This window comes from Hyaena hyaena, unplaced genomic scaffold (assembly GCF_003009895.1).
Source record: "Hyaena hyaena isolate Hyena2069 unplaced genomic scaffold, ASM300989v1 scaffold_1123, whole genome shotgun sequence".
NCBI lineage: Eukaryota > Metazoa > Chordata > Mammalia > Carnivora > Hyaenidae > Hyaena > Hyaena hyaena.
Genome location: NW_024081756.1, coordinates 396,673 through 415,552, shown reverse-complemented (window position 1 = coordinate 415,552; position 18,880 = coordinate 396,673). Strand labels below are relative to the sequence as shown.

Below are 18,880 nucleotides of genomic sequence, written 5' to 3'. Positions count from 1 at the left end.
TTTAGCTTTTGGATAACTTCTGTGAAATATTGGTACTCCCAAATGAGTGATGTTGAAAAAAATAAGTACTAACATGCTACATCTTTCATTAGAACAGGATTTGAAGCATCACTAGGTGGACCAATTCCTGCTTTGTTTTCTGCACTGACACGGAATTCGTAGGTATTTCCTTCTTGCAATCCTGTTACTTTGCATCTGAGATCTGAAACTGGTGTTTTTGTTGCTCTGACCCATCGCAGGCTTTTCTTTTCTCTCCTTTCAATGTGATATCCTGTGATTTCACTACCACCATCATCAGCTGGTCTTTTCCAACTGACAGTGGCAGTGTTTTTAGTGACATTTGATACCTCTGGTTTTCCAGGGGGGCCAGGGGGACCTGAAAAGGAAGTAAATTTATGAGAAATCTGATTTCACAAACTGTGCAGCAAATGCTAACATGCCAGTTGTCTTCTATGTTCTACATACCAAATCTGTCCACCATTTTGACCGGTTCAGACTGTACAGGTTCTCCTTTCCCATACTGGTTTACAGCTGAGACTCGGAAGATGTACTCATTTCCTTGGATAAGTTTGGTTGCCACATGCCTGCAAGACTGAATATCTTCAGCAACCACTGTCCACAAAAGTCGGCTGGTCTCTCTCTTTTCAAGAACATAGGACTTAATTGGTGAGCCACCATCTTCCAATGGAGGCGTCCACGTAAGTGTTGCTTTTTCAGCAGAAACATTACTGATTTCAATGGGACCTGGGGGACCAGGCACATCGAGGACTGTTACCTTCACATGTTCTTCCTTTGTGCCAAAAGGATTGGTAGCAGTAATGGTATATTCACCAGCATCTTTTCTAGTGGCATACTTGATAGTAAGCATGGAAGATGTAGGGGTTGAAGATATCTGAACAATATCTGATGGTCTGATGTCTTTTCCTGCCCTAGACCAACTTGACTTTGGAAGGGGCTTGCCAAGAATGCTAATGGCACTCAAAACAATGGTATCTCCTGCTTTAATTGTTAGTCCATCTTTTATTGTGGGATCAAGGACAATGGTTGGTGCCTCTGCAAAGAAAAAAATACATTTTAATCAGAAAAGGAAGGTAGCTTGATTTGCTATTTTTCATATGTATAAACGGTAAAATAGACCTACCGTATTCATCCTTGCAAATAATGGTTCCTGTACTTTCTGATGGAGCACTGATAGCACCTGCTGTATTCTTTGCTCTAACTCTGAATTCATATTTTCCACCTTCAACAAGGTCAGTTACAGTAAAGACACAATCTGGGACATTAATGTGGTTGGCTTTCATCCAAGATTTAGAAGGTAGATCCCGTTTCTCCACTATATAGCCAGTCAATTTATGACCACCATCATATTTGGGTTCAGTCCAAATGAGGGTCACTGAATTCCTTGTTACATTAATAACCTCAGGTTTGCCAGGAGGATCTAAAAGCAAAAAAGCCAGTCAAATACCAATGTTTTTTTTTTTTTTTTTCATGCAGAAAATACATGTGGGCTTTTCTTCGTATAGTGACTTACCAATTGGATCAAGTGCCACAACTGGCTCTGATGGCAGGCTTGGCTTGCCTACTCCTGCTAAGTTGATTGCCATAACTCGGAATTCATATTCAAGGCCTTCAGTTAATCCTGTCACTTTGAAGTCTCTCATCCTAATGGGAGTCTTGTTAGCTCTCTTCCACAAAAGGCTGTTCCTTTCCTTGAACTCAATATGATATCCTGCAAAAAAGACCGAGTGACTTTGTTAATTCAGATAGAAAATACAAATGTCACCTGACTTTGAAACATATGTTTTTGCCCAAATGGTTAATATGTGGACATAATATGGAATAAATAGTCATCCTTGCTAGTATCTACACTTTTCTTACCTAGGCATAGGGTGATTTTTTTTTCTCTTGGAAAATGTGTATTTATTGCATCTTCTGTTGAAAAATCCTAACTTACAACAGGCTTACTAACAAAGACTTTTCTTATTAACTATTAGGAGATTTTCACTGAAATCAAGTATTAGCTTAATTAATGCTTAATGTATGAATGCATAATATACTGAAAGAAAAAAAACATTATCATATATGCAGGTAGTGCTATAAATAAGGAGCCCATATTCAGCTTGTTTTCAGGGAGGAAGATATGGAAGAAACATTCATGTACAAGCTGTGGCATAAGAGCAAATTAAATACCTGTAATTGGTGAGCCACCAGTTTTCTTGGGGTCAGTCCAAGTTAGAGATACTGAATCATGTCTGACATCCACAATATTGGGAGGTGGGGGAGCATCAGGCACATCTAGGAAAAAGTAGATAATCCAAGATTTATAAAATATGGAATTTCTTCAAAAACATGTTTTGCTTTGTGTTTTCTGACTCTGAGACACTTACCAAATGGATGTTTAGCAACAATTGGCTCTGATTTCAGGCCTTCTCCTACACCATATTTATTTTCAGCACTGACCCTGAAGGTGTATTCCATGCCCTCATGAAGTCTGGTTACTCTAAAGGTAGTTTTCTGGACGGCGGAGGCACATGTCACCCACTTGTTGTTTACAGAATCTCTCTTCTCTAAGATATAGTTGGTGATTTCAGACCCTCCGTCATCTTTTGGAGGACCCCACTTTAAGGTGATGGCTTCTGCTGTGACTTCATCAAATTTGATTGGTCCAGTGGGGATGCCAGGCTTGCCAACAACTTTTATAGAGAGAGTTCCTTCCTTGGTGCCAGCAACATTCTTCAGTGTGATTGTATATTTTCCAGCATCAGATTTTTGGCAGTCATATACCACAAGAGTTGTATTAACTGCAGATGACTCAACACTGACTCTTGTGTCAGTTGCTAGAGGATCTTCCCCTTTCTTCCAGGATACAGATGGAACTGGCTTGCCTTTTATGGGGATCTTAAGACGGAAGTTGCTGTTTTCTTTAGCCAAGTAGCACAAGTCAGGTATGTCCTTTAAGTCAAGGTCAGGAGCCACTGTAAAACAGCAGAGATAAATTGTTATTTTTCAGACCAGGCAACTAATTTTTTCAGATCATTATAACTTGTAAAGGATTTTTATATAAGCCAGCGAGTAGGGCTCAAGCGTGCACTTTTGATGACAACAAAGGGAAAGTGAAGATGCATGGCTTACCAATATCATCCTTTGCCACAACAGTGATTTCACTTGGGGTTCCTTCGCCATTTTCATTCTCAGCACTCACTCTGAAGGTATATTCCTTCCCTTCAGTCAGGTCTTTTGTGGAATATTGTAAGCTTAATGATTTCATAACACGTTGCCACTTATTATCTTCCGTCAGGAAATCTACTACATATCCGATAATTCGACTTCCACCATCACTGTGAGGCTTCTTCCAGCCTATGCTACAAGATGACTTATTTACAGACCTCACTTTCAGGTCCACAACTGGTCCAGGGGTTTCTAAAGCAAAGAAAAAACGGTAAGTCTAAGCCCCAGATAACCAAGGTAAGAGGTCACTCAAAATGATGGGGTAGTTGCTCAGATGCTTACGGGAAGCTTTGACAGCATCACGTGTTTCACCAGGATCACCGATGCCATACTCATTTTCAGCAAACACCCTGAAGAAGTAGGATTTTCCCTCCTCCAAGTTCGATACTCTGAAGCTTGTTTTTGAGCACTCAGTTGTCACTGTTGACCAGGACTTCCTCTCTGCATCACGTTTTTCTACCACATAGTTTATGATGGGACTTCCACCATCAATAATGGGAGGATCCCAAGTAACATAAGCAGAATCTTTGGATATTTCCTTAACAGTCACATTGACAGGTGGCCCGGGAGTATCTAGATAAAGAGTGGGCATATAAGAAAGGAATATGTAAAAATAAATACATAAGCTACATTTTTAGCATATGATTTTTTTTTTCCAGATAGACTTACCAAGCACTTTCACTACGATGGTATACTCCTTTTTACCACAGCTGTTTTCCAGAGTCAAGATATATTTTCCTGCATCATATTTGTTCACATTTTCACAGCGCAAGAAAGTGTCAAAGTCCGTTGACTTTATATCAAGTCCAATCCTTTCTCTAAGATTGACATTTGGTTTAGACCAAGTTATCTTTGGAGGTGGACGTCCTTTTACTGGTACATACAGTCTCATTGTAACTCCAGCACGTAATATGAGTGTTTTCCTCAAATCCGCGTCAAGTTCTCCCTCAGGTGGAACTGTTTAAAGTTAATAATTTAATGGTCAAATGTATTTCTAAGGACTAGGCTTACCACTCCTAAAATATGTTTCTTTTTCATAACAGATTCCTTGGTCTTTAAAAAATTCTTAGTATAATCCTCAAAACTTTTGTCAACTATTTCAGCACCCTATAGTGATTGTTGATCTTTCTATATTCTAGTATCCTGTAGGCTAAATCAAGTTTTCCCTGGACAATCTATACCTCCTCTTCTTATGAACCTTCCATACTCTCAAACTCTATGTTAAATGTAGATAATTGATTCTTGGCTCTCTTCCATTCTCGTTTTTCTTTTCTATATTCAGTGAAGGCTCTCTGCTTTACACTCTGGCTGTCTTATTTCATCCTGGGGAAAAAAATGTACTTTGGGGGTGAAGTATAATACTAAGTAATTTAAAATAAAGGGAGACATGGTTATGGGAATAAGTGATAAAAAGACCTGGTAGGAAGGGAAATTAGGATGGAGAGCCTACGATTACATACTTATGGAGACAGGTGGATTAGAAGAGGGGGAAAAAAAAAAAAAAAAAAACCAAACCTTTGGGATGATAAGTAGCTCACTACTTAGTTAAAAAAAACTATTTTTCAGAATAAAATCCCTATATACCATATTCTTTTGAAGACATGAATTCTCACGTGAATATAAAATGTTTTTAGAACCACAGATCAGCTTGCATTCCATTTGATCTGTATATGATATCATAAAGTCCAACACACCTGTCCTACAGTGTAGTCCTAGAGATATGAACTCTAATGCTTCTAAATAAACACATCTACATAAGGGAGTTCTGTACTGCCTTTTATAGTATGACTGATGAGAAGAACTCTATATATTTCTCCTGGGAATACTTACTTAAGATGTCCTTGGGACAGTGTTTGTCTGGCACATCACTGGGGTCGCTGTATCCAATCTTATTAACAGCATACACACGGAACTGATATTCTGTGTTCTCCATTAAGCCGGTAACCTCAAAGCGGGTTTTCTGTAGCTTCTCTGGTAAATTGCACCTCACCCAGTTATCAGAGTCAGCTCGTTTTACCTCAACAAGGTAACCAATGATAGGGCTACCACCGTCATAGGCTGGCTTGCCCCAAGATAGACTCACAGAGCTACGGGTTGTATCATATACTTTAGGAAAAGCTGGTGGGCCAGGAGGATCTGAGGATAAATAATAGAAAATTTTCATTAAAACCTCATGCCTGGGTGTTCAACGTTGATTGTAACATAAGATATGGGACTCTTTCATGAAAACTTACACAAAGGGTCCCGGGCATAAACAGCTTTCGATGCGTCACTGGGTTTGCCTGGCCCAGCCTTATTTATAGCTGTAACTCGGAATTCATATTCGGTGCCTTCTTGGAGACCTGTTGCTTTTATTGTTCTTTCTATAACAGGTTTTCTGTTGACTTTAGTCCAGTTAACTGCCTGTGTTTCTCGCTTTTCAAGCAAATAACCAGTGATTGGTGAGCCACCATCATCTGCTGGTGGTTTCCAGCTTACTGTCATGTGATCTTTGGTTATGTTGCTAATAACAGGAGGGTCACAGCGCCCAGGTGGATCTGCAGAGATTGATTGAAAAGTTAATATGCCAGTCTAAAAGGTAAATATTTAGAAAGGAAAAGGAAAAGTAAAGGAAAATGTTCCTACTGTATGGGTTTTTGGCAATTGCTGGTTCAGTGAAGATTGGATCGCCCACTCCATATTTATTCTCAGCACAAATTCGGAACTGATATTCATGGCCTTCTATAAGTTTCTCCACGCTGCAGCTCGTGATGGGCACAGTAGCAGAGACCTGGGCCCAGTTGGGTCTGCTCGTTTCACGTTTGTCAACAATATAGTTGGTGATTTCTGAGCCTCCATCTTCAAGAGGAGGTTCCCAAGAAAGCATTGCACGATCTGAATACATTTTGTTGATCTTAACAGATGCTGGAGGACCTGGCTTATCTGAAAGAATGAGAAAGACAAGTGAAGTCTCACTACACGTGTAAAATGGGGAATGAGTAGATTGGAGGTCTGGAGACCTGAATGCAGTCTTTATATTGTCATTAACTTCCTGTATGACTTTGGAAGGTCCATAAGTTTTCAGAATCTTAATTTCTTATGTGTAAACTATGTAACTGGAATCTATTCTAATGCTCTTTTGAGCTTTAAAATGCCATTGCCCTATGATGAGAATAATTCTCTGATTACAAAAGATCCATCAGGATATGTGTCTTTTCTCACACATGATTTTGTAAATTCTATGATATCACATTAATCAAAGTAAAATATGAGATTCTAAATAAGCACTTTAGTTACCTAACACTTGAAGCTTAATGGTGGCTGATTTGGAACCACTCGAATTTTCGGCAGTAATGGTATAGTCGCCTGAGTCCTTTCGGTTCACGCTGAACAGCTCCAGGGTGCAGTGGTTACGCTTCATGGCCATCTTTATGCCTTCTGCCGGTTTCAGCAGTGTGCCCTCCTTCTTCCAAGAGACTGTCGGCATTGGTTTGCCAAAAACAGTAGCATCCAGGCAAACATTAGTTCCGGCTTTCACGGTAAGCAAAGATTTCATAGCCACACTCAGGTCTATCCTTGGAGGAACTGGAAAGAAATAAGATAAGGATTTAATGTAAGAAAAGCTATATCATTTTTATTAATACAAAGTAATTCATATACTCAGTCTCTTCCAAGATGAGATTTTTACAAGTGATATTCATTATAAAAGAATATAGGTTTAACATAGAAGTTTGATAATGCTGAAAATATAAAGAAAAAAGTATCTTCCATAGTTCGAACGTCCTTTGATTTTCATTGCTATCATTTTGGTGCATTTCCTTGTTGTCCCTCTGTGCCTATGTGTGGTTGAGATGATCTGGTCTTTAAAGTTTTGCATCTGGTTTTTTAGTTTAATATGCTATGAAGATTCTCCGTAATTATAATTTTCACTAGTCTGTATGTAAAGTACCTATCATTTTACTTGTTTTCCCCCATGACATAGATTTAGTTTTTTATTAGGAGAAGTATACATTATGAATACTTTCCAGCTTTGCATATAATACTGAACAGAATCTTACCATTTTCTGCCTGGATAGTCACTGGATCAGAAGGTTCAGAAGGCTGGCTAATGTTCACTGCGGTCTTGGCAATTGCTCTGAACTGATACTGAGCATTCTCTTCTAAGCCAGTGGCTGTGTACTCTTCCTGGGGAATCTGGTGTGGTGTAGTATTGCACCGTACCCACTTATCACCAGGCAGTTTGCAGGCTTCTACAAAATAGCCAATAATTTTGCTGCCTCCATCATGCTTTGGACGAGCCCAGATGAGGGATACAGTACTCTTGGTAACATCAATAACTTCAGGCTTTCCAGGAGGATCTAGAATCAGAAGAGGTATTCTCAGCATTTATTGTAATTGCAGAAGTTGTAAACTTCCATATTTCTCATTAGCACCCAGAAATATTCAGAATATTTCTGAAAAGAAGTAGTAATCTTCAGAGACTCCAAGATTTAAAGATATTCCCATAATACTAAAAAAAAAAAAAAAAAATTCTCACCAATTGGCATTCTTGCAGCTACATATTCTGTTGGTTTACTGGGTGGGCTGGATCCAGCTTTGTTTAGTGCATAGATTCTAAATGAATACTCAAGACCTTCTATAAGGCCAGCACAAGGATATTCAGTTGACCGGACAGGGGTATCGTTAGCTTTCACCCAGAGCAAACTGTTCCTTTCTTTGCGTTCAATCAGGTAACCGGTAATGGGACTTCCTCCATCACTGTCTGGTCTGTCCCATGCCACAAATATGCAGTCTTTGTTGACTTTAGTGACTCGTGCATTCTTTGGTTCACTAGGAACACCTAGAGATGAAGACAAGGGAAATGTCAGTTTTTATCTTAGGTAGAAAACTAGAAAGAAAACAAGCTTTTTTCTTTCTGAAAGAAACACACCAAATGGGAACTTAGCCAGCATCTTTGGAGATGGGAGAGGCTCTGAAATGCCAAATCGATTTTCTGCACGGACCCGGAAGATATACTCCTGGCCTGGGATCAGTTTTCCAACTCTGCAGGAAGTTTTTGTCACTGAGGCTAGAGCTGTCACCCAGTCACCTCGGCTCACATCACATTTCTCCACTATGTAATTGGTGATGTTACTGCCTCCATCCTCCAGAGGGATGTGCCATGATAGGGAGCAAGCATCGGCATCTATGTCAGTAATGTCAAATGGAGGCTGAGGGGGCCCAGGAGCATCTGCATAAACCAAGAGGAAAGCAATATAAGAACAGGGATTTGATAGGAAAAAATGTTTCTAATCTTCATATTCACATAGCCATTTGTTTAATGCTCAACCTACCCATGACGATCACTTTGATTTTTTGAGTGTCCGTCCCAGAACTGTTTTCTGCAGTGAGGCTGTAGTAACCACTGTCTTTCCTAGTAACATCTTTTATGATCAGGATGGAAGAACTCTCCGCTTTATGCACTGCCAGGTGGCTGGATGTGACAACTTCATCTTCTCCCTTTTTCCATTTACAGATTGGATGAGGCTTTCCATACACATGGGCTTCAATTCGGAGTTTCTTCCCAGCTTTAATAGTAATTTGCTCTGGCATAAGGATCTTTGGAGGCACTAAAAGTAAAACAAAAATTCATTAATTTTGCAGGGAGGTTAAATTTCCTCTGGTGGAGTAACTATGCTAGTATTTCTCAAATTGTGGGTTGCAACCCACTAATGGGTTCAAATTAATGTTTGCATTACAGCTAATATTTTTTTGAAAGTGTAAGATTGAATCAATTAGAAAATATCAGGTACCAGTCTGGATGTCCAAAGGAAATTCTAATCAACTTTTGTCACATGATGAAATGAGACAATGACTACTTACACAGCTGTTCTTTGGCCTCATATACTCCTTCAGCTTCTCTTGGCAAACTGACTCCAACAGCATTTCTGGCCACTACTCTAAATTTATACTTCTTTCCTTCCTTTAGGCCGGTGACAACAAGGCTGAGATCTTTTACCACTGAGTACTCTGTCCAGCGATCTGCAGGCTGCTCCTCTTCCCTGTAACTAATGATGTAACCATCAATTTTAGCGCCTCCATCACGCAGGGGAGGTAACCAGGCTAATGTAGCACTGTTCTTTGTCATTTCAGTAACTTCTAGTTTCCTTGGGGGATCCGGCTCACCTGGAAGAAAAACGCAATTTAGAAAAACTGTCCAGGTAACCTTATCAAGTCCCTGTGTTACCACACATAAATGTTTGAGTATGCCACTTGTTTTGAAGCACATGGAAACTATAGTTAGGTATGTTGAACGTAAATAGCACAAGATGGGGCAGATTAAAAATGTCTTTAATGAGTGAGTTAGGTATTTATTTGTAGTGTTTGCATTTCTGCAAATGAAAGCCCTCTCACTGCGGTGGATTAAAATGTTTTGGTATCTTGACCTTGCAAAAGGAGGAGACCAGAGTTAAAAGGAGGCAAAAGGAGATTACTTACTTAGAGGATCTGATGCTAGCACTGGTTTGGGAACGTCTGTGGGCACGCCAGGGCCATACTCATTGACAGCAGTTACTCTGAAGAAGTACTCATTCCCAGGGACAAGATTGGTGACTTGGAAGCTTGTTTTCTTAACTTCTGGAGTGACTGTTGACCACGTCTTTCTTTCTGCCTCACGTTTCTCCACAATGTAATGTGTCACTTGGCTCCCACCATCATTCTCAGGAGGGGCCCAGGAAATGTGGCATGATGTTTTAGTGACATCTGAAACTTTTAAGTCAGACACAGGTCCAGGAGTATCTGTAACGAACCACAAAATCAGATATACTGTGTCCCCTCAGGCTTTTTACTAGCTAATGTGTTTTTGAAGGGGAGGAAGGAGCTTGTCCGTAACCCACCTAATACTCTGACATTCACAAACACGGCCTTTTCTCCTGCTGGGTTCACAAGTGTCAAGGAATATTTCCCCGAGTCGTCACGGGTAGAATTGGGAATGACAAGGAAAGCCATAGTGTCAACCAGATCGACTTGTCCTTTTCTGACCACGTTATCAATACCCACTCTCCGCCAAGTGACTTTAGGGGCTGGTCGTCCCCTCACTATGGCAAAGAGTCGAATAGGGCATCCTGCTCTCACTGTGACGAGTTTTCTCATGCTGGCATCCAAATCAATCTCTGGAGGTTCTGCAAATGATACAAAAGCCATTAGTTGACTTTTCAGAATGTGGGGAAATCATGTGAGAAGCGCAGAAAGAATGAGTCATATAAAATAGGGCCTCACCCAGGATTTCTTTAGGTTTAATAGCATCCTTCAGTTCTGCGGGGCGCCCAATGCCAGCTTGGTTTTGGGCGCACACCCTGAACTCATATTCCTGGTTTTCATCCAAGCTGGTGACAGTGAACTCCATGCGAACAAGCTGTGCCGCAGCATTGCACCTTTTCCAGCCTTCATCAGGTGACATGTCTTCTCTTTTTGGTCTCATTTCCACAATATATCCAATTATCGGTGCGCCACCATCATACACTGGTTTTCCCCACCCAAGAGTTATGGAACTTCTGGTTGTATCAACCACTTTGAGGTTGGTTGGTGGACCAGGTGGTTCTGAAAATAAATTGCATAAGAATGAATTTACATGTCGTTAAAATAACTACTAGTGATATCCGCCTAATGTGTCATTTTCTATATTCCATTCTCAGTTCATCAAAGATAGGGTGCTCAAGTTCTCAATCACGGAGTCCTCTTTTTCCTTCATAAAATTAGAATCTACCATTATTTGTACATGCTAAGTGATTTGGAAAAATACTGGCTAAAACAAATTTTGGATGTCATGGATTTAACTTATTTATCTAATAGCTCTGTGCTTGAGATTAAGAATTGGCATGGGGAGAGGCTGGCTGGCTCCACTGGTTAAGTGTCTGATTTGGCTCAGGTCATGATCTTACGGTTTGTGAGTCTGAGCCCCACATCTGGCTCTCTCTCTCTCTCTGCCCCTCCCCCACCTGTGTGCATGCACCTGTTCTCTGTCACCCACCCCCCTCTCAAAAATTATAAATAAACATTAAAAAAAAAGAATTTGTGTAATATCAGAAAAAGAAAGAACATCATACCTATGGGGTCTTTTGCCACCACTGGCCTTGAGGGCAAGCTTGGTTCTCCAATTCCAATTTCATTTTCTGCTTTGACACGGAACTGATATTCATGTCCTGGGAAGAGATTCTGTACTTTGAGACGTCTTTCAGGGATTGCACTCTTGTTAACGGGGACCCATCGTGCTGAATGTCTTTCTTTTTTCTCCAAAAAGTATCCTGTGATGGATTTTCCACCATCGTATTCAGGCGGATTCCAAACCACAGTCATCTCTTCTTTGCTTACTTTGGTGACTTCTGGGGGATCTGGACGACCAGGTCTATCATATTTGGTTTTTGCAATGACTGGTTTACTTTCTGTTGGAGGCCCTGTGCCTATTTTATTTTCTGCACGGACTCTGAAGATATATTCATTTCCTTCTATGAGACGTGTTACTGTCGCACCAGGTGTTAAGACATTAGAAGAATAGGTAGACCAAACCATTCGCTTACTCTCACACTTTTCTAGAATGTAATTTTGGATTTCACAGCCACCGTCATCCTCTGGTGGATCCCAGCGAATAGTACACCGATCACTGGACACATCAGTAATTTTCAGATTTCTTACAGGACCAGGCTTATCTAAAACATTGACAGTGGCATAGGCCACAAAACTGCCAGCCGTGTTAGTTGCTGTAATTACATATTTACCACCATCACTTCGCTTTGCTTTAGAAAGAGAAAATTTGGATGAATCAGCACTCGTATCAATCTTGACCCTTGGTGATCTTGTTAAGTCTGTAGCATCTTTGTCCTTGGTCCATAGAACTTCTGGGAATGGTTTGCCTCTAACACCTGCCTCAAGTCTAATGGTTTCCCCTGCTTTGACTGTTAGCACACCACTCAATTTCAGATCAAGTACTGGTTTCTGTAAGTCTTCCTTCACAACAACTTCCTCTGTCTTTACCCAGCCACTTTCCCCAGCTTCATTCTTTGTTTGTACTCTGAACTCATAAATTTGGTTTTCAACACATCTATCAACCATGTATTGGGTTTCTTTAATGCTTCCTTTATGCACTCTTTCCCAGTCATCAGAGCCCTTCAGCCTCCTCTCAACATGATAGGATAGATTTGGGCTACCACCATCATAATCCGGCCGGCGCCACTTGAGATAGACAAATGTCTTTCCTTTATCTGCAATGTGAAGGTTTTCAGGCTCACCTGGTCTATCAATAGGGTTAATAGCAAGAATTGGAGTTTTGGTTTCAATGGTTGGTCCAACACCTACTTTATTCTCTGCACAAACTCGGAAATAGTATTCATTATTGGCTAAAAGGTTGGCCTTAATTAATCGCTTAGTGACATCTGAAGCAACGATTGACCAGCCTTTCTGGTTTGGTTTCCGATATTCTACTATGAAATTTGTTATTTCTGAGCCTCCATTATCTAGTGGGTTTTCCCAAGAAAGTGTACAGTTCTCCTTGGTTACATTGCTAACCTTTAAATTCTGGCAAGGCCCAGGTCTGTCAAGAACATTAACAATGGCGGAACCTTGGGCATGCCCACTGCTATTCTTAGCTGAGATGATATACTTGCCATGATCAGCTCTAACAGCTTCTTTAATTTGTAACTCAACACGAGGTAGATCTTGAATTATGTCAACCCGCTTTTCTCGGGCCAATACTTTGCCTTCCTTGGACCAAGTTATGTCTGGGTCAGGTCTGCCTTTGACTCGAGCAAGAATGCGAATAGTTTGGCCCACTCTAACAGTAATAATATCACGACAGGTAACGTCAAGTTCTACTTCTGGAGGATTAAGGATGTCTTTTGCAATCACAGATTCTGCTAGTTCTCTTGGCTCTCCTTCTCCCACAATATTGGCTGCCTTTATACGGAATCTGTACTCATTTCCTTCAATCAGTCCAGGTACCCTAAAGGCACATTGCCTAATGAGTTCATCTTTATTAATCCTGCTCCACTGTGTTGTACCAGCTTTCTGACATTCTACCACATAGCCTAGAATGGGGCTACCACCGTCACTAAGAGGCTTTGTCCATACCAAGTCAGCTGTTTCTTTGGTCTTGTCTTTCAGTTTAGGATTAATAGGTGGTCCAGGTGGTTTGATGGGCCGGCAAGCTTTTATTGGGTCAGAACTTGGAGATGGATTGCTTAGTCCTGCAAGATTTTCAGCTAAAACTCTAAACTCATATGTATTTCCCTCATAGAGTCCAGTCACTCTAAACTTCAGGTCAGCTATAGGTGTTTTGTTGACTCTCACCCATTTGCCAGTTACTTCTCGACGTTCCACATAGTAACCGATTATTGGACTGCCACCATCAGATTTTGGCAGAGTCCAAGACACCGTTGCAGCATTTTCAGTAATGTCAGTAACCACTGGTTTACCAGGAGGAGATGGAGGACTAAACTTATGTTTAGCAACTGTAGGTGTGGAGTCAAGGGGAGGACCAACACCCATCTTATTCTCTGCTCTGACTCGGAAAATATATTCACAGCCCTTTTGCAGATGTGGGATTTTCAGCTTTGTCTTACTGCTTCCTGATGAAACAACACCCCATGTGTCTTTCCTTGTATCTTGTTTCTCAACAATATAATTTATCACGGGGCTTCCTCCATCATCCTTAGGTGGCTGCCATGAGATAGTCATATGTTCAGGGGTAACATCCAGAATATTAATAGGACCTGTTGGTGGACCAGGCACATCAAGAACAGTAAGATGTACAGGTACTGTTTTGCTGCCAGCTACATTGGAAACTGTGATTTGATATTCCCCAGTGTCTCTCCGTAAGCAGTTCTTAATGGTAAGTACTGATGAGAAGCTGTCGGTTTCAACTGTGTAGTGGTCATCTGTTTTAATCTCACTCCCATCAGTTGTCCACTTTGCAGTGGGAATGGGTACACCTCTTATTATGGCAGGGAATCTGACTGTAGTTCCAGCTTTTACCACAAGACCTTCAATTAATTTCACATCCAGCTCCACAGATGGAGGCACTGAAAGGTAAACATGAGAAAATTAGATTTTGATTTTCACAATATGAATATTCACAATATGAATTTTAAAAAATAATGCCAGTCCAAAAATTACCTAGTTTTTCTTGACATTCTATTGGGATAGTTGTGTCAGGGAGACTAAGACCCACAATATTTTCAGCCTTTACACGGAATCTATAGGTCTTCCCTTGTTGTAGTCCAGTAACAACACACTCTAAGTTTTTCACAGTCTTGAACTTAATCCAGTCTTGGGTGCCCTCTTCTTGATACTCCACCAAATATCCAGTGATTGGAGAGCCACCATCACGATCTGGCTTATTCCAAACAAGGGAGACTTCAGTCTTGTCAACGTCTACATGGTGCAGGTCTTTGGGTGGCCCTGGGGGATCTTTTCAAAAGAAAAACTTATGATGAATGAATAATATTCTCAAAGACAGTCAGATAAAACTTTTGTATCCAGAGAAAGCAACTTACGTAAAGGATCTAGAGCCTTGATGGGCTTAGGTGTTTCAACAAAAGGACCACGTCCATACTGGTTCTCGGCAGCTACTCGGAAAAGATACTGATTGCCTTCATTAAGATGTTTAGCCAAGTGACTCTTTTTCTTTGATGTAGTTGAAAGAGGTGACCACTGGGCACTGGCAACATCTCTCCTCTCAACCACATAATTTGTAATAACAGAACCACCATCATCTAGTGGTTCCTTCCAAGTAAGGTAACAAGAATCTTTCCTAATTTCACTGACTTCCAGATCTCTAGGTGGCCCTGGTTTATCTGAAAGTGTTAAATAATGAAGTTATATTAGTGATTTAATCCAGATAAGAGCTCAAAATATATTAAAGCTTATCTTTAATATGTTATCACATAAATATGTAACTCTGAAAATTCGTACCTAATACGAGTACTTTTACTGAGACAGTTTTTGAACCAGCAGGATTCTCCACTGTTAAAGAATAAATTCCACCATCTTCATGGGCAGCATTAGGAATTTCAAGCTTGCTACCAACTGGAGTAATATCAATTCTTGCTTTAGTTGGAGCCTCTCTGTCTCCTTTTTTCCAAGTTACTTTTGGGAATGGCACTCCTTTGATGACGGCACTAAGTCTTAAAGTATCACCAACCCTTATGTGTTGTTCTCTTGCCATGTTGGCATCAAGAATCAACTCAGGGGGTTCTAGGATAAAATGAATAGCACTTTTCAGATTTGTTAATGTATTTTACAGTGAAGCATATACAATCAGACACTTCTCTTCTTTGCTACTACAGCTGAGAAGATTTTACTCACCAAGTCTGTCTTTTACAAGCACTGGCTCGGGAACATAAGCTGGATCCGATTCACCAGCTTCATTAACTGCTAATACTCTGAACTTATAGGTTTGACCATCCCGAAGACCAGTGACTTTATATTTAGTTTCAGGACATGACTCGGGGGTGTGGTTGGCTCTCTTCCACTCTTCATCTCCAACTTTCTGGTACTCAACAATATAACCCAGAATCTTGCTCCCACCATCATGACGTGGTGGCTGCCAAGTTAGGTCAACTGAATTACATGTTGTATCAATTGCTTCAGGATTAACAGGTGGACTTGGTTTAGCTACATAATAAAAGGAAAAAACCCACGAATTAGAATGTAGCTGAAAACAAAGTTGGATAATATGAAAATTGAACAAGTGCTTTAATACTATACCAATTGGATCTTTAGCAATGACGGGTTTGGATGGTGGGCTTGGCTCTCCAATACCAATTTCATTTTCTGCAGAAACCCGGAATTCATAATGACACCCTTCTAGAAGATCAGGAACCCTGAATTTAGTGTATGGATGGATGGGCTCTTTGGTAACTCTAGCCCATCGTTTAGACATAGTTTCCCTCTTTTCCAGGATGTAGTTTGTGATGGGCTTTCCTCCATCATTTGGCTTGTTCCAGGTTACTAATGCAGAGTTTTTGGTAACTTCTGTAACAATTGGTTGGTCAGGTGCATCTGGAACCCCTACAACAAACATTAGCAGAGTGTGTTAGAAATTTAATTTTTCCTATTAACAATGTCAAACATTGAATCACTGAAAAGAAATGTAATGCATACTGAAACGATCTTTGGCTTTCATTGAATCAGACACCAGAGGGTCACTTATTCCATACAGATTTTCAGCATGTATCCGGAAAATGTAATCTTTTCCTTCAAGAAGTTTAGAAACTTTGCATGTTGTTTTAGCACTTGCAGACGTAACAGGCATCCAAATATCTTTGCCCACCTCCTTTTTCTCAATAATATAATTGGTAATTTCACTGCCTCCATCATCTAAAGGTGGCTTCCAAGAGATAACCATGTACTCTTTGGTCACCTCATCAAAAATAACTGGTCCTACTGGTGGTCCTGGGCGGTCTGCAGAAACACACACACACAACACAAAATGTTACTTCCACTTCTGCTTCGGAAAGAACAGAATATCTGTTCTTCTTGCTAAATTATACTTACCAACAACATTGACTTGACAGAAACCTTTCCTAGAACCTGTACTGTTCTCCACAACCACACAGTATTTGCCAGAATCTGATCGTTTGGCCTTGATCTTCTCTAGAGCAAGTGTTGTTGGAGTAGTCTTTATGTGAGTACGATCATCTTCTAGTACATCAGCTTCATCTTTCAACCAAGTAATCTTAGGCTTTGGTTTGCCTGAGTAACGACCAGTGAGGGCAAAAGCTTCACCAACCCGAACTGTGATCTTATCCCTGAAGTCAAGGTCAAGTGTTGGAGGAGCTAAAATTTTAATTATAAAGGAAAGTCAGTTTTACTGATATCTTATGGTAAGTCTGTGAATGTACAAGTTTTCAGAGTATACATTGCATTAGAGAACATACCCAGGTCATCCTTGCATGTGATTGGCTTGGTACAAAATGATGGTTTGCCTTGTCCAACAATATTGACAGCGCTGACGCGGTACTCATAGGTATCACCTTCTTTTAAGCCTTTAACGGTGTATTTTCTACTCATCAAGTTGTCCTTTGTAACTGAGTGGAACTTCTCAGTTCCAATGAGACGACTTTCTACGACATAGTTAATAATTTCAGATCCACCATCATATTTAGGAGGATTCCAAGTCAAAGTAACTGAATCTTTAGTAACTTCTTTGACTTCCAGGTCTTCAGGACGCTCTGGTACAGCTGTAAGTAAAATACGGAATTACGGTGAAAAAATGCCATGTTAAAATGTAGTAGAATATAGTAGATGACATTTTTTGAGAATTGCATTTAAATTATCTGCTTTGATAAGTAACAGAAGATATCTCATCATACAACCATTAGTTTAAAAGGGCACAATACAGTCTAATTTCCTCTGATAGATGAGGAAATAGAGGTCCTCTGAGGCCAAATAATTTAAGAAAGTTCTCCAGAGTTAGTAGTTTCAGAGTTAGGAAAATACTTCGTATTTGTGCCATTAAGTGGGAGATTCTTAAAAATTAGTGTAGTATACATGGAAGGACTTGAAGAATCATATTCCCATAATCTTTCACAATCACATTCAGATACTACCAACATCAGATACTGAGCATTTGTCTAATGAGTGCTTGTCAAAGTCATAAAATGGTTGGCGTTTATACACATATTTTGTCACCATACTCTTATTAAATGAGTGAAGACGTGATTAAGAATGAAATTGTATTAAATTATACATACTTATTGGGTCTCTGATGACAAGTGCAGTTGGTGTCTCCGTAAATGGGCCTCTCCCAACACTATTTTCAGCAGCAACTCGGAAAAAGTAGGCTTTTCCCTGAATGAGACCCTGGACAGTAGCATTTTGCCGAGTAACTGTATATGTCACCGGGGTCCATGCTCTACGGTCAGATTCACGCTTTTCAATGACATAATTGGTGATTGGACAGCCTCCATCATCTTCTGGAGAAAACCATGTCAGCTTACAGGAGTCATTGGTTAGGTTGTCAGACCGGAATGGTGTTCCAACAGGTCCTGGCACATCTGGAAATAAGAGGAAGCCATTTCTAGTTGTTTATCTTCAGTGAACCACAGGGCTCAATATTTGTCGCCCTCTGTTTTTAAAAAGGAGACAATAGGACATTTTCTTATGAAGAAAATAAGATTTTGTGTCTATTGACTTTTTCCTTCCCACAGCATCTATATTCAACCATATTTTTAAATGAAATCTGTAACAGTTACTGTTTGCCACTGTTTTAGCAGAAGCTGAAGGAACAGTGATGTGTGTATGTAATATAAATATGCATATTTAAATATGTATATATGTATATTTATGTGTATACCATTTTTTTTCTTTTCTTAGCAATTTGTAAGTCAGATAGGAAGAGCTGCTGGAAAGAGAATGCACAGGAGGAGATAGGAGAGGGGTGAGGGGTGGCTACTTTCTGTGTCTAGTTTACTCTCCAGAGGGGAAAGGGAAAGAGAGCTTTCCACAGATGACAAAAAAATCAGTAAGCAGCACAGGAGTCCCCAGATCTCAGAAGACCTTTGAGAGGGTTAGAATTTTAACCTGAAAATGTATTGGTTCTCAAGTTAAAGTAAAGGGTGTTTAGGACCTTGAAACTAACCCAAAAGCTTGTAGGAATATTGTATTCCTACAATACAAGGTCAGTGAGAGCTTTTTCCTT

At 40.2% G+C, this 18,880-nt stretch overlaps 1 protein-coding gene across 1 annotated transcript in view; it reads right to left on the bottom strand.

Moving 5' to 3' along the window:
- The window catches only part of TTN (titin), a 274,001-nt gene that overhangs the window by 50,921 nt on the left and 204,200 nt on the right, over positions 1-18,880 (bottom strand). The window contains 31 exon segments of the mRNA XM_039222380.1: positions 74-376; positions 466-1,053; positions 1,142-1,438; positions 1,532-1,729; positions 2,191-2,295; positions 2,388-2,975; positions 3,133-3,420; positions 3,511-3,801; positions 3,898-4,185; positions 5,059-5,364; positions 5,463-5,765; positions 5,854-6,150; positions 6,505-6,792; positions 7,266-7,565; positions 7,745-8,047; positions 8,138-8,437; positions 8,541-8,816; positions 9,070-9,372; positions 9,685-9,984; positions 10,083-10,367; positions 10,465-10,785; positions 11,292-14,258; positions 14,353-14,646; positions 14,733-15,032; positions 15,151-15,432; positions 15,544-15,852; positions 15,946-16,248; positions 16,342-16,641; positions 16,735-17,016; positions 17,118-17,420; positions 17,934-18,236. Coding sequence (XP_039078311.1) covers positions 74-376; positions 466-1,053; positions 1,142-1,438; positions 1,532-1,729; positions 2,191-2,295; positions 2,388-2,975; positions 3,133-3,420; positions 3,511-3,801; positions 3,898-4,185; positions 5,059-5,364; positions 5,463-5,765; positions 5,854-6,150; positions 6,505-6,792; positions 7,266-7,565; positions 7,745-8,047; positions 8,138-8,437; positions 8,541-8,816; positions 9,070-9,372; positions 9,685-9,984; positions 10,083-10,367; positions 10,465-10,785; positions 11,292-14,258; positions 14,353-14,646; positions 14,733-15,032; positions 15,151-15,432; positions 15,544-15,852; positions 15,946-16,248; positions 16,342-16,641; positions 16,735-17,016; positions 17,118-17,420; positions 17,934-18,236 — 12,171 coding nt within the window.